The sequence below is a fragment of the Opisthocomus hoazin genome, chromosome 2 (assembly GCF_030867145.1).
Source record: "Opisthocomus hoazin isolate bOpiHoa1 chromosome 2, bOpiHoa1.hap1, whole genome shotgun sequence".
NCBI lineage: Eukaryota > Metazoa > Chordata > Aves > Opisthocomiformes > Opisthocomidae > Opisthocomus > Opisthocomus hoazin.
Window position 1 is genome coordinate 80,481,583 of NC_134415.1, and position 16,108 is coordinate 80,497,690.

The window sequence follows — 16,108 nt, forward strand, 5'->3', positions numbered from 1 at the left end:
GTTGGTGGCCAGAAGAGCCTGTGACTTAGGCAGACCACCTGCTTACTCCGTTTCCTGATGTGTTCCATGAGGGGGCTGTCCTCCCCACTGAGCATTTTTCTTTCATTAACAGTGAAAGAAGACAAACAAGAACTTTTATTCTCACAGGAAGGCAAGAGTTGTAACAGAAGGGAAATAGAGCTGTTCTGGACAATATGACATCTTCTTTTCCTACTTCTCCCCTTTCTCCCCCTCTCCAAAGGCAAACATAAGTAGAACAAACCTGTTTGTGGTTTTTTTTTTCACTAAGTTGTCCTTATTTTCTTTTTCAAAATTTAGCATGACTTCCTAGCCAAAAAATGGGTGAAACCACTGTGTATCCAATCACACTAAAATTTGTGTTAATAGATGGAAATAAATTGTGATGGCTGAAGACTGGAGGAAGATCAGCTAATTAGTATCTGCCCACACACACAAATGTCAAGTAATCATTCCCAGTTTCCTTGTCAGATTTCATTATGGCAAATCAACTGTTTGTTGTTGTTTCCAGAAGCATTTTGTAGTGCTCTGTGTTAGTGGTCACTTCTCTGGGAGGCAAAATGCTCCTTTGATCGTTACCCTTTCAGGAATGTACCACTCGGGTTAGCTCATAAGGTAGTGTGCTAGCAAGGTCTACAAATGTTGCCTGTGAAAATAAAATCCCGAGGTGCCTGTCAGCAGTAGAAATGAGTCACTCGACAGGATCACATCCTACATTTGAGATCTGATCGCTTGTATCAATCCAACGAATTTGGGTTTATGTCATGTAATGCTGTCCCTTGTCTCTTGCTCCCTATCTCTCCTTGTTCCAAGAATTAAAAAGAACCCCAGGGTCTCCTTGAAGTGCTTATCTGTACGTGCATTGAATACTCAAGCGCTGGAAACTGAAGAATGTTTTAGCTTCAGCAGTACTCGGGTTTGCGTGGCTCCTGCACCCCCCTTTTGCATTCCTTTCCTCACGCGTGCTGTCGTAGAATGACCACCGCAGCTGGCCTGCGCAGGCTGGTGAGCACTGTAATTTGGCAGGTGCTGAAGGTAGGCTGTCCTGTTCTGACGTGCCATTACAGAAAAAACCCCAAGAAACAAAAATACCCCAAAATAAAACCCGGAAACATTTTGGTGCTTTTCTCTTCTATGGAAAAAAGAATTGCCTGTTATTTTGGGGGCTCAGCGTATAACCCCCCTCTCTCTGTGTTGATCTGCAGACAGCAGCAGAACGCGGAATCTGTTCAGGAGTGTCGGTATGTGCCTGCTTTAGCTGACCAGGCTGACTCTTCTGCCAGACGCGAGTCCAGCTCCTGCGTGAGCCATTCCTTCCCCACTATTCCTTCAGAGGATCGTCCCGTGCCCTGCCCCGTGGTGCAGGCTGGCCCACGTACAGCAGATGCTGCCACACGTAACGTTGCTCCTGCGGCAGGTGGAACACACAAAGCTGTCGGGTAATGCTGCGTGCTACGCCAGTGACAACTGGGTCCGATACCCACTGCCGCACGGTGCCTTCCTCTCACAGGACCAGGCAAAGTCTTCTGGGTCGGGCCATCCCTCCATGCAAGGTGTGCTGGCTGTTCTGGGCTCTGTGCTTGACAACCCGCGTAAGGTTGGATTCGTCTGTGGTTAATGCAGAGGTGGCCTGGGCAGCATAGTCATCTGGGCAGCCTGTGGTGAACCTGTCAGTCACTTCTCGAGCCATCTGAACCTCCCTTTATGAGCTCTCAGCAGTATGTCCACAAGGAAGCCTCTTCATATAGTTCGTGCACTGTGCAGACCAAGAATGGCAGACGCCCCTGTCCTGGAGCAGGAAATTCATTACAGCAGTGACACAAGGGCAGAAGTGGCCATTGCGTACCCAATTCACTCTCCGTGCACTGAACTCTGAGCAGGAGGAAAAGCATTTGTGTGTCTCCAACCACTCAGTACACAGTGGCACTAAAGACTTGGTCGTCGATTAGTGGCAGATCCTCTGTTTTGGGAAGATTGTTAAACCTTTTGTTGGACCACTTCTTACTACTTTGCCATGTCATCTGACTGGACACTTGATCATGTTATCAGATGGAAAACATCATCTTAAATTGATGGCTGATGAAGGGAAGATGCATAGCTGATTCCCAGATAAGTTTATTATGTATGCTTTACATACACAGAGTCTGTGAGCCAAGGGGTGTCCAAAAGGTCTGGCAAAACCTGTGGCTGTGATGTCCTGTTCCTACACCTCTCAGGATGCATGCTGGCTCTGCTCGCTCAGCACTTGTGTCAGTCATTAACCAAGCCTTGCCTTTCTTTAGCTCACAGTCAAATGTTTAAAGGCTGCAGAAACGAGCACAACCTGCTCAGCAATGCCCGGCCCCAATAAAAAGGTCTGGTCAATGGAGAAGCTTATCCAGGACAAATCAATGTAGGCAAGCGGAACAGCTCCTCACCTTCCTGCTGTCATAATTTTCCTCTGAGATCACCCTGCCTGTGACTGAAGCTTTCTTTTCTGAATCCAACAGGTACAGGTCTCTCTCCAGCCGCTTCAATCCTGAAGCCACAGAGAGTGCTCTCACCGATCACGAGACTCCTTAGGAAATCTGTCTTTTCCTTTACTTTGCTGATACCACGAGTGGATCAACACTTAAAACCTATGAAAGCCGGTTGCTACCTTCATCTGTCAATGAAAACTTGGTTTTGGTGGCAGTCACAGAATCACAGAATGATTTAAGTTGGAAGGGACCTTTAAAGACCATCTAGTCCACCCCCGCTGCCATGGGCAGGGACACCTTCCACTAGACCAGGTTGCTCAAACACCATCCAACCTGGCCTTGACCACTGCCAGGGAGGGGGCAGCCACAACTTCTCTGGGCAACCTGTGCCAGTGCCTCACCACCTTCATCATAAAAATTTTCTTCCTTAGATACTACCTAAATCTAACCTCATGCAGTTTAAAACCAGTGCCCCTTGTTCTGTCACTACAGGCCTTGGTAAAAAGTCTCTCTCTGTCATCATTAGGAAAGGGCTTGGTCTTGATTGTAAGCTCTTGTCTACTTCACTTCCCAAAAGGCTTTTCCAGAAGTTAAAATCTTAAGTTTTTTGGCCTAATATTGTATTCATATTCTGTCCAACTCAAGAAATTACCCTGCCAGTGCTCGCTCTTATGTCAGTCACTTTCAGGGATGCAACTTGCCTGCCCATCTTGGATGCCAGGCAGGTGCTGGCTTTTTTTGTTGTTGTTTTTATCCTACGCAGAACAGACCCTCAGAAAGTTAATTTCTTCACAGCTGTACCTTGGCTAACCCCAAGCCCTAGAGCATTCCTGGGGTTTATGAGTGGGGTCCTATTCTGGCCCTGTAAGCTCTGGTGTGTAAGCTACTACTGCTGGAGGTCTCAGGCAGTGTGACTGTACATACTGATAAGCACTTGACAGGTAAAGAATGGTTGCTGACCATCAGCTGGAGCTGACTAACATGTTGGTCATAACACATCTTTCTACCTGTTTCTCTCAGCATCCCTGGAGATTGTGGGAGCCACTCAGAATAGCAGTGGTAAGTGGAATTGGGGAACTGAGGATGCATCTCACCTGTTTATTTCCATAGCACTTCGTACAAGCGCAAACAAACACAGTGGAGACAGCAATGCTCACAATGAACGTACAGCCTGTCACGCTCCTCTGGGTGCTTGCTATGCTGAATCCCTTCACTTCTGCAGCGTAAGGATCACCAAAATCTCCTAGGAAAGCTTTCCAGGATCATGTCTTCTTAAGAACCAACTTTTTTAAAAGGTCACTATGCCTGTAAAACATCAACTAGAGATGTATCTGCGTCTTTAAACAACTACACAATCATAAAAAAGCCCAAAACCGCACAGATTTTAGCTATGCCTGAAGAAAGCTAGAAATTATTTTAAATCCTGCACTCCGCAGCGCCCACTTCTGAGGCTACGGGCAGCAGCAGCTACAGCCTACTAAAACACAGTCATCGGGTAGCTGTTGGCAGTTCAGACCAGCAGTTCCCACGTGCTCCTGACCAGGTGAGCACTATGCTTTGTGAGCAACAGTTTCTTGCCTGCCCCTTTAGATTTCACAAGAAAGATTGTCCTGGAATATGCTCCTGTTCTGGGCTGTCTCCTTCCCTCTGGGCTCTCCGGACCAGGTAGGGAGCAGACCGTGGACTGGATGAACAGTAGCCACCTGCTCCTAGTGGCCAGCTTCCCCGTAGACACACACCTGCATGTGGCTGTCTAAACATAAACAAACAGCAGAAAAATTGTCTGCACCACAGTTCATCCAACAAGTTGCTTGTGCTGGGAGAAGCGTATGTTCAACGTTGCAAGTGTGAGTGGTTACTCCTGAGATGCCTGTCCTAAGTGATAGCATTTTCCCGTAGTAACACAGACATGAATGAGCTTTTCATCACAGTATGGTCTGACCTTTGCTCAGATCTTTACACCACCCAAGTATTGAATATTCTCTTAAATGCCACACTGAAATGAGTCTGTGACAAACTGAGATTTCATTTTCCTCTGCACGGTTACTTGAACGGTAAAAATCAGCAGTGCTACACGCATCCCCTCGCTGATCTGCCTTCTCCATGAGGGCAGAGTATCGCTGCCATGATTCATTCTCTGTCGCCATGAAGCTTCCTGCTTAGACATACAGAGCTGCAGTCAGTATCCTTCTGTGTCCTTGGTATAGCAGCAGTGTAGGAAAGCATGGAGACCAAGATCAAACCAACAGTGAGAAAGGCAGCAATTTTACATAATTGGGGGTTTTATCCCTATTCTCCCTATTTCACGAGTCTAGAGATAAAACTAAGCAGTTCTGCTTGTCATGATGTCAGCTTTAATGTAACCTTTCTGATAAAATTAGCAATGAAACAGTGATCAAATTAGTCTTTATTGGTTCATTATTTATAACATCTGTAAGGAAACCGGATGGAAATGTAAGGGTTGGATCTTTTATCCCTCAGTACCACGAAACAAAACTAACAAACAGCAAAAAGTGACAGGCTTATTGCATGAGTATTGATGTACATAGCAGAGGGAGATAACATTCTGTCACAAGCCCTTAAAAAAGGGTACTGTAATTTTGTTTAACCAAAATTCATAGGTAACAACAAGTATGGTATTCTGCAAAAATCTTGCGCTGCCACATGCAACCCCCGTTACTTAAGTACATCCTGTTTGGGCACTTTTAAGTTTTTCCAACGCCTCAAAATTACTTTGTATTTTTCACTTTCAGTTTTGTTAGATACTTTTTTTAAGACTACCCGCATAACTACAGCAGTTCCTGTTTCTTTATCTTCACCTACTATGAGATCCAGCGTGTCACCAACTTTCACCTGGAAACAGAGAGAGAAGATGAGTGATTATAAACATTCCCTGGGGAAAACAAATCCCCGCAGTCTACGGCCAATTGTAATTTTGTTCTTCTTTCCATTTAATATTCATATCTCACAGGAGAGGAGGAAGGCGGGCAATACTAGACCCATTATAGATCTTCCAGCTATGAACTTCTAAGAAGACCCTGGCAATAAGCAATTAAATGTCTCGGGACCTTCTCTGCCACGAGCTTTACCCTTCCTTTCTACAACCGACACAGAATTCTGTGAAAAAGGTGTAATGTAGTATGTTTTTTTTCCTGAAGGGTGTTTCATGCCAATCTTTTCGTATCAACAGTGATGCAAACCAGCAAAATGCAAAGTTCTCCCTCCGGCCTTCAAAAGTTTAAAGTGTTTTAAAGAACAGAGTGCTGGTCAACTGCTTCTGCTCCTTACGAAAGTCATAAAAGCAGTATGCCTCTGAAAAGCTAGCCTTAACTTTTGGGGATTGGGAATTAAAACTTCTTTTCTTAATGCCTTCTGATGACAGTAACCACCACCAAGGACCACCCTCACATACAGGGTGGGCAGCAGTATGTTTGTCACCGTTCTGGTGAGCTCTGCTGTGAAAAGGTATGGCCTGCAATGCTTCTGCCTCTTCTCCTGTGTTCCTGTGTGCACTATTACAGCTAGCTTTCTTGAGCCTTTCCAGTTTCAATCCCTTTTTGTCATCAGACTTGCTCTTTAATCATGTGCCTGCTCCATCCATATCTCATATTTAATCATTCCAACTCCATCAACCACGTATCCATCATCATTTCCTTCAGCAACTTAGAAAGTCCTCTCCTTGCTGCCGTCTGCCTTCTCCTGACTTTCAGCCTTCGGTTTGCTCGCTAATAACACAAGTCTCCTGTCTGCCTCAGGGACTAACATCTTACCCAGGGACCCACAGCCACACAAACACAAGGCTGGAAGTGGTGTTAGCAATGCTATTCATTCACCTCTGCAGAGTGATTTAGAGGGAAAAGAAAAGGTCATGCCTTAAGATATTTTCTTGTACTGTATTAAAAGATTTAAATTTTTAAAAGTCTTACAGTTCTACTTTTCTTCCACAGTTTTTCTCCATTCAGCCTGAGTTCATTATTGTAGAATGCATCTTCTATTTTACTGAAGAAAAACAAGGTTTTATTGCATTTACAGTGTGCAGCAGACCAAATGCAATTGTTTCTTTGCAGATACACAAGAACGCTACTCCTGCACAAGGCACATTTCCACAACTCTAATTTGCGCATAAAGGATACCTTTATTTAAGGTCAGGACAGACTTGAACTGGAAGTAATGAAAAAGTCATTCACAGATATTAAATTAAATGAGTACAGTTGCTCTGTACGAGCAACACAAAGCTGTTTCTAAAGACCTGTCTCCTGAATATCCAACAAATAACACCCCCTTTCCTGCACCAGCCAGTTTAATAATCTTTAAGTGATTAAGTTACACTAATATTCTGTTCTAAAAACATTGCAATGTAAGGCTTCTGTAGGTTGCATTAGATCAAACACTGCCATGTATTTACACGGTGCACTTTTACCTGGTTGACCTAGTATGTTAGGTTTATGCTTACCCTCGCCTATTTCTACAGCCATTAAGTAGCGTATCATTTTACTCCCTCAATCTCAGATTAGATCTTTTTGTATTGCTTAGTACAGTATTTTGCGTTTTCTTTATTTTAAGTAAATAGTAACTGATAGAAACACCTCCTCAGCAATCTCAGAAGTATGGCAGACAGCGAAAAGCAGAAGACGGGCTGCTGAGGGAGGTAAGGTGAAACAAGAACGCCCGTACATCCAAAACACATTTTTAGACGGTCAAAACAGCTACACCAAGAAACTCCAACTACTGAGTTATTCCAGCAATAAAAGGGTATAAACCCTCAAATTTTAGATACATGACATCCTTCTCATCAACAGGTTGTTTCTTCCATACTTACTTTCTTGCAATGTCTAGACCAGCTTTCATGATCATATCGTATCGAAGAGACTGCACTACTTTTTCAAGATCCTTGTAATCTTTTACTACGTAGGGGTCATTTTCAAATTCATCTTCCAAGTCACTCTCCTCTTCATCTTCATGCTCTTCTTCCTCTTCTTCTTGTAGGGTTTGTCTGTTCCTTTGAGAGCTTTTGTTACTTTTGTTCCGCAGAGAAAGTACTGAGATACCCTCCGGAGAAAGTCTTAACGCACAGAGTTTTACTGGGGAAAAGCTGAAACATTTTCTGTAGTTTACTGTGCTTGCTTGACAGCTACAGAAAATGCTTCTCCTCCAAGAGAGGTACAGTTTATTAGAGGGGAATTTCTCCCACAGTCCAAACCAGACATTTAGTTTTCTAAAAGTAGTGATGGGGAGTCTGAAGCCAGTCATAGCATACCCTAAAATAAAACAAACATTCATATGTAAAAATGAGCAACTGCTTTGACTGTTGGAAGGATTTCTCCAAGGATGGCATAATAGTTACTACAAAAAGATGATTATCTGGTTCCCTACAGAGCAATGCATCATCTAAAAGCACAGGGCTATACCAGCTTTATGACCTGCCTTTCTCACACACTGTCCACCATTACAAAGAGCTGAAACACACAATGAAAAACAAACACTAAAAACCCCACTGGAATACTCTGTTCATAATTCCTTTTCTGGTGTTTAATATTAACTGCCCAAACATATTTGTGGCATCTTCCTCCCTACATCTGAAATACAATTCACAGAAGACACAGAAACGAAGTCAGCTACGTCATAAAAGCGCAGGGAGACCTACAGTTACAACGACTTTTTCTCACAAAAAGCAACTCGCTCAATACCACAAGCAAGTAAGCCCAGGAGAGTCAAAAGCTGCTCAACTTCAGCCTCTGCTCAAACCACGACGCTCCTGCGTGGCAGAACGCTGCACAGCGTTCCCCCCTGCTTCTCCAAAGGGCAAACGGCACCATGGCAGAGTCTAGGAGAAGTAACGCTGCGGCGGGAGAAATACTCCCGCAGCAGGACTGACGCCGACAAGTCTCATGCGCAAGCTCCCCAGCGCCGCTCCTTTCTGGAGCCACCTGTAAGGTGGGATAAGAAGATGGTGGCGGCACCCCAGAAAGCCCAGATGTCTCTCAGCACTCTCAGACACCGGTTCACAGCCCTCCCCGGCTCGGCGGGGCGCTGGCTGTCATGACGGCCTCGCACGTGTGGAAACGCGTGTTTCTTCCTGAGGCTGGAGCCGCTTTTCCCCACGCCCAAGTGAACTCTGCCAAAAGCTGAACGAGGCGTTTCTTGTGGTCGGGGAAAAGCCCTGCTCCCCGAGGGCAATTACCGGCCAAATTAAAATAACCACACCTCCCCTGGCTGCATTTTTATTATTATTATTGTTATTTAAATACGTGAACTTAAAATCTATGACATACAGGTTAAAATGTAGGATGGTCCCATCCTCACGGAAGACTCGGGCCTCTCCTCAGGCTGGGGACACACTCCTAAAGCAGCTGCTCGAACGTACAAACAATTCTCACGGCTTATTTTTAGCGCCCGAGCTGCCTTCGCTCCCCGCTCCCGCTGAGCGAGCCCCCGCCGGGCCGGCCCCTGCCCCTCGCGAAGCCCTAACGCGGGGGGGACGCGGCCCTCAGCGCGGGGACGGGGCTGTCGCGGCCCTCGGCGGCGGGCCGGGGACTGGGGAGCCCCGGCTCTCTGCCCGCTGCCCCCGGCGGAGGCCGCGGCGCGCAGGCCTCGCCTACGCCCACCCCCGCCGCCCGGGGGGGCCCCGCGACCTTGGAGCCGCGCCGAGGCCCGCCGCTGCCCGGCCGCTGCCGGCGGGGAGGCCCGAGGAGGCGCAGGGAGGCCCGGGGCGCCGCGGGCCGCGGCCGAGGCGCGGTTACCTGGGTCCTCCGGGCGCCTGGGGCCCGGGCCTGCCGCCGCCGTCCCTGCGCCGCCGCTCGCAGGCCGGAGGCGGAGCCGCCTCAGCCCGGGCTCGGCGCCCTCTGCCGGGGCCCGGGCCCGGCGGACCGGCCGCGGGCGGAGGCGCTCGGCGCCCCGGGGCGGGCAGGCGAGGGCGGGCAGCGCAGGGGCCTCTCCCGGCGCCGGGCGGAGGGAGCCGGGAGGTCGGCGGAATGAAGCGGCTGCCCTGCCGCCCCGGGGTCCCGGGAGCGGCCCTCGGCGTCTGCCTCTCCCGCCGCCCCGGGACGTGCCCGAGCTGTTTCACGTTACGAGGGGCCACCCTGTGCGTTCAGCCGCTCGGGCTCCGCCCGCTTCCCCGGGGCAGAAAGCGGTGGGAGCCTCTGGCTGGGGAAGAGCCTCCGGCAGCTGCTGACGCGTCCTGCCCGCGGGTTCATGTGAAAGGCTCGGCCGCGATGGCAGCCTAACTCCGATCCCACTGTGGCGTGGGTTTACCCGGTCTTTGTTTTTCCTTCACATCTCCCTCTGCCACTCCACATCTCCGTTGGTGGTAATCCGTAATCCCTGCTCTCTGGAGCTCGGGAACTAGGAGAGGCCCATCTGTCCTCCTGCCTCCTCCCAGCGTTCTCTCTCTCACGCACCCACCGCGCCTCTCTCAGCGCTGCTGGAGGCTCTGCTTGGCGTTTGGGGAATTCTCGATATTCGTAGGAAATGGGTACACAACGCGACTCCGTTAGACTGGCAGCACCTTGCCCTGATGTAAACGGCTGTGCGAGGTTCAGGGTCATTCTGGCAGATGGAAGAGCCCCTCAGTTTTGAAGTTCTTCTTTAAAATGCCCGTCGCCTCACCTGACAGGCCAATCCTCCCTTGGAAAATTATCAGCAAATACGCAAGTGACAGAACCGGGGAGCTACTGCCGCACAGCAGCTGTGCAATAAGCACAGGCATTGTAAGTGATTGCTTCATTTTACACCTGTGTAAACTCTGCCATAAAACATCAGAATGAGAGGTTTTTACGTCAGGGATATTTTGTAATGGAGCAATTCCTTTGCAATAGCAAAGCTATTTCCCCTCCTTAGAAACCTCAGTGAGAAGGAAGCTGCAAAAATCTTTTTGTCTTTATGTATTTTGAATGTTCCAGTGCCCTGCTCTGTACAAGTCTGAACAATTTCAGTTGGCAATATAGCTGTTAGCACTTTTCCCCCGTATGTCTTAAAATATACACACTTCCTTATCGAGGGAAAAAAAAAGGCTGGTCAGAGTGACTTTCTTGCACTCGTTGTGGCACATGGTGAGTCAGAACAGAAATGAATGTCTGAACAGTGGGGATTCCCTCAGCAGAAACGCTACCTCCTCTGTGGGGGGGAAACCCCACACCCAAAACCCAACAAAAAAACCCCAAACCTAGCTTTCCGTACACCCCATTTTTTTCAGAGCTCTGAGAGTTTGGTTCGTCTCGCGTAGGATTAAAGTAATTCTCTAACTTTGCTAAGAGCAAAGATAATTTACTCTTAGCAAACAAACTTATAAGTATTAATGCCTTTCCAGGTTAGTCTGGCATTATACATCTTTATATTGGAAGGCAATGTAAAGAACACACCTAAAGTCACTCTGTCTTTTATATTCTTCACATGTGAAGATATAGTGGCATGTTACAAAACCAGAAAGTAATCAATTCATGGTTCGCTATCCTCTCCTTCAGGCCTTGTCATCTGCAGAAGGTTATAGTGTGGCACTCAGACAGGTCCTGCTCCAGTCATAGAGGAAATGTAGCTTGGATGTCACGAAGAGGCATCGCGCACCCGATTGATCTCATCATTGTGTGGTCCCGAACAGAGACATCACCTCTGTCACACTTGCTTCATTTCCCAGCCCACCTCCATGGGCGACTGTTCTAGTTGTTCTAGTCAGAAGGTGCGTCGTGTTACTGTTACGTCTCGGTCAGGAAAACAGATCCTTACCAGGGTTTTTGTCAGGATTCATTCGGCCCTGGACTGTAGAGGAACTTTGGTGTCACACGGGTCTCCTTGTCATCGGATTCCCTCCGAGCCACAGGGAGAGAAGGGCTATGAAAGCCCCTGTCTTCAAGATTTGTACTCCAGTTGTGTGAGATCTTGGTGACTCCCAACCTGGGTCATTAAGGGCATTTTTTAATTACCAAAAAGGCCAAAGTGAAGTTAGTATTCATTAGTCCTACTTCAATTATACCAAACTGCAATGATAACTGAAACGTTCCGAGCGGGTGAAGACCAGTCTAATTTTTCTCTTCCTGCAGCTTACCATCAGATGGCAGTGAACAGCTCCTGCTCCGGGCTGCCGCCAGCTCAGGCTGCGCTCTCGGGAAGCTTCGCTCCCACACAGCCTGGTCACACATATCTTGGACGAGGATGTTCTTTAAGCTGCTTTCAGGTGATTTGAAATTTATTAAAAAAAAAAAAAATCATATGACACCTCAGCAACATACAGTCAAAAGTTTCAGCTTTGGTGAGAGATCGTGATCATTCATCTCTGGCAGATGAGCAGTGGTCTATGTCTCCTTTTCAAGTCTGAGTGAGAAATTAGTCTGACAAAGATGTATTGTCCTTCCCGTGGTCATTCTCATAGAATTGCTTCATTTTTTTTTCAGCAGAGTCATCTCCTGGCTAGGAAGCGTAATTCCTCCCTGGTTTATGGTTTTAGTTTGTGTATTTCAATATACACCCTGTGACATTCACTCACAAGGAGATTAGTCTTGAGTTTTGATAGCTCAGAGAGAAAATTCTAAATAGCTTCTGACCTGCATGTTGGAATCTGTAATTGAGAATTCCCTCCCCACTGCCTAGGGATTTTTGTTACCTTTATTTTCCTGCAAGGTTGGTCAAGTGAGAGCGGTAGATCTGCTGACACTCGTTGCATCTCAAAATAAAGTCAAGAGCACCATGTTGCCATTCTAGCCCTGCAAGTAGCTCTGACTAACGTTCTGCAATGCACATCTCGCCAGATTACTTGTCACTGCAGATTTAGCTTCAGCATTACCTTGTTGGAACCACACACCTTTTAAATTACACTGCTTACTTCAAGGTGCACTGAGGAGGTGACTGGACAGTGTTCTATGAATATTTACGCAGCTTGGGAGGTCAGAGTGTCCCCATGTGAGCACTGCCTTTACGTTTGCCCATATTTATTTGAATAATGAGCTAAATCTCCCTGACTGCTAATTCAGGTCTCCCAGTGTTACACCCCTATTGTAACGGCTCACATGTTCTCTTTTCTTAGCCCATACTCTGGAGGCCATTCCTTTAGCTGGTTGCTTGCATCCAGCCTGTCACCAAATAATCCTACCTTCTTTTTCTCTAAAGCCCGTCTCTTAAAACTGATCTTTCAGGCAGCAGAAGCTCCTTTTTCTAGCCCTTCCAGTGCTGCCTTTGCAGCTAGCACACTGCTCTAAACTGGTTTGCCTTTCTCACAGCTTTACCCATATCATTTACCGAGCCATTTTTACTATAAAACATTGGGTTTGTTCTTTTTAGGATACCTTTATTGCCTCCAACTCCTGTGTCGCTGTCTCTCTCTACTTACCAACCCTTCCTGTTGCCTTTTCATCTCTTGCAATAACAACAGCATTATGAACTTCTGTCCACTTTTTCCTGCAGCCATGTTGGTGTCCTGAACAAAGAATCCCTTTCCAGAAGTGAGCAAGGTCTCACAAAACATCTTGCTTGCAGCTTACTTATTCCTTGAAAACTCACCTTAGACATTACAGACAGATAATCAGATGAGTAAGGTAAGGTGGATGAGTTTCAGGTATTGTTTTATATTTCTTTAAGTGATGGAGATATAGGCACTTGCTAAAGTAACATTCTTTTTTTTTTCTTCCCCTATGCTTTTCACTAGCTGACAGATTTGGCTTTTGTCTACCTATCTTCTTTTACAGTAGAAGGCCACAATGAGCCAGATGAGAAGGAAAATGGAGGTGGGCAGTGCAGACTGCTCCAACTGGTGCTAAAGAAGCTGAGAGAGGCCACCCTAGTAAGTCAGAGCATGGTGACTTGCCTAAACCAGAAATACGTAGCTGCCTTGCCAGGGAGAACTGGTGTTACATCAGTGGTTAAGCAGATGGGTGGCAAATAGTGAGTCACTCCCTTCAGTCAGCCTGGTGTTCAGTCCAGCTGCTCGGAGATTAAAGGCTTCGTGGTTCCACTCTCCAATTTGGTGAGAGGTTTGCAATGGGATTTATTTGTTTTGTTTTCCCTCTCTTTCTTGCTTGCCAATTGTCTAACACACGATCCTTTTTTTGTAGGAAAAGTCAATGTACTGTTTCCTAAGCCAGGCTTTCAGACTTTCACTCACTCTGTAGTGAACATGCTCAGGTCCCTCTGGTTTTTGTTGTTGCCCTAGGATCTACCTAGCTACCGCTAACAGTGGGTGGCAAATGCAATAAAAAGCAAAAGCAATTGATTAAGCCCTTGTTATCTGAACCTTACTTGTTAGCCATAAAACTACACATTCCATGAGCAAACATTAATTAGTTTGAATTATTTGTTTACTTCTGTGTTTCCTCTGTATTCTTTCAGATTAATGGCTTTACTATTCAGAATATAATGTTCTCTCCTCTAATTGATAGTAACTAATTCAAGATTATGCATGCAAGTCTAACATAATTAATTTCCAATGAGGAAATTTAGATTGTTCCTCCACCTGTGTACAACAAATATTTTCTTCTTTTTAAATTATGTTTTGTGTCAGGTTTGCTTTTAAAAGCAGAAACAAGGCTGTTCAAAGTACTTCAGCTTCCATTGTGGCTAAAGGACAAAGTTGCCTTGATTACCATGTACAAACATTACTACATTAGGAAAGAAAAATTTATCTGTAGGTTTCAATACAACTTTGATATAAAAAAAGAAGTAATGTAAATAAAGGTACGACAGGGAGGGATAGAATGTCCAGATGATCATAGTGCTTGGTGTCAAGACTGTCTCATCCTTTCACAGTGCCCAGCTGCAGAGGTATAAAAGATGTGTAAATCACACAGTAGGAAGATCTGGGATGATCTGTCTCCCAGGGAAGCGTGTCCTTGCAACGCTTGCTATTTAAACTCTGGATGTTCTCATCACTACTCGACCACTCCTTCTCTGCACCTTGCCTAATGATACCCTGTGACAAGGAGTTCACCATCTAAAAGATACTTGAAGCCTTAACACTCTGAGTGATACATGAGACATGTTTCCTTTCAGCAGTTCATCTTTTAAATCCTAGACTGGCCCCTTTCTCTGTTACGAAATGGGAAGAAGAGCTGACCTACCTTCTACAACTTGTCCATTTATACACCTTTTAGTCACATTGGTTCTTATTTTGTCTTCCAAAATAAATGGCTCTAACTTTCTCTGTTCCTGTTTATCAGATTTCTCCACGGTTCATTCTCATTACGTTGTTATCTCTGCCTGTCCTGTACTCAGCCGAGAAATTGCCCAGAAGAGGTTACAAAAGAATAAGCCTTTCAGGACACCATGCAGCAGTCATAACCAGGAATGAATTCTGAAACCAAGTACTCCATAAGGCAGTGGGTAGAAAATCTGCCGGGTCTAGTGGCAAAGAGAAGGCAGTAAGTAAAGATAAAAAATAAGCCAACGATAACAAACATAAAAGGGGAACAGAAGCATACTAGATTCAAATTGCAAGATACAGATTTTCAACACTTCTCAAGAGAAGATAAAGACTTCCACTGTTATCAGAAAAAAATCTTGGTAGGCAGGGCTAAAACCATAGGTCTTGAAATATGTCAGGGACAGAAGAAATCCCAACAGTCACAAACTAATGATGATGATTAAAATGGCTGATAATGGGTGCAGAGATTTTCGGTGGACATTTTTTCATTTGTTTGTTTGGAAAGAAGCAGAATGAAGTAGCGGTGTAATATCAGGATAACTAACTTTTCATCCACTGTTAAGAGAGGTAATGCAGAATATCATACAGAATGGGAGAAATCACAGACTTCCAGAGCTAGTGCTCAAGCTAATCGTGAGAAGAACTTGTTTGCACTAATTGCAATTAGTAATAAGTCTTATCATAGAAGGAAAATTCAAAGAGATGGTGAAAGTGCTAACATTGCACTATTGTTCAAGATGTGGAGCGAGATAATCTCAAAATTGCATCAGACCACAAACATTATGAAGCTGCTGCTGCAAAAACAACAAATTTATTTCTAAGCTGCATCAACAGAGTTGTTGAATGCTGAACTCTCAGCTTGCGTAGAGCGTGCTGCTTTGGACACCATGGTCTAATGAAGACAATTTTGAGAGAGTACTAAGGAAAGTGACAAAAATGCATAGAAATGCTATGAAGAAAGGTTGAAGGAACTGAACCTGTTCCTCAAAATAATGGAAAATATAGTAGCAAATGTATGAGCTAATCATCTACACTCTTTTGATAGTCGCTAAAGACATGTGGGCATGTCCAGGATGTGATTAATCTTTTTCAGATGTCTGTGTTGAAATGAGACGAATTACATCATAGAAGCACTTGCTTCCCTTTATCATCTATCAAGGGTTTCCAGGGAGACTCGCTTAGATGTGGACGGCTGCTGTCACACGACCCTGCCTTCCTCCTCTCAACGCGAAGTGCTTGATATGTTTTCAACCTGTAAACACTTTGTTACAGATCTGGCCATTGTTATTATCTGTGCACTTTACTATGGCAATGTAATACATCATTACTTTAAATTTGCAGGAAAGGAGACTTTGTATTAAGAGAAATATTCTGAAAAGATAGTTTGGCAAAGGAACAGGAGGCCTATGGACTGTGGATTACCCTTCACTGATTTTTTCCCATAATTATGTTTTAACCTGCTCAGATCAGAAGATGAAGAAAATGGCCTTTGATCATTTTTACTTCTTCA

General features: G+C 45.6%; 1 protein-coding gene across 2 annotated transcripts; it reads right to left on the bottom strand.

The window, feature by feature from the left end:
• Positions 1–4,866: 4,866 nt before the first annotated feature.
• Positions 4,867–9,324, bottom strand: MTRES1 (mitochondrial transcription rescue factor 1). 2 transcript variants are annotated; one of them, XM_075414290.1, is made up of 4 exons: positions 9,218–9,324; positions 7,297–7,735; positions 6,404–6,476; positions 4,867–5,330 (listed from the first exon to the last, which is right to left on the bottom strand). In XM_075414290.1, the coding sequence occupies exons 2-4, from the start codon at positions 7,725–7,727 to the stop codon at positions 5,154–5,156; spliced, it is 681 nt and encodes a 226-aa protein (XP_075270405.1). In that variant the 5' UTR covers positions 7,728–7,735; positions 9,218–9,324; the 3' UTR covers positions 4,867–5,153. The 2 variants fall into 2 exon arrangements, with proteins under 2 accessions (XP_075270405.1, XP_075270404.1); XM_075414289.1 differs by lacking the exon at positions 9,218–9,324 and adding an exon at positions 8,750–8,964.
• Positions 9,325–16,108: the final 6,784 nt, after the last annotated feature.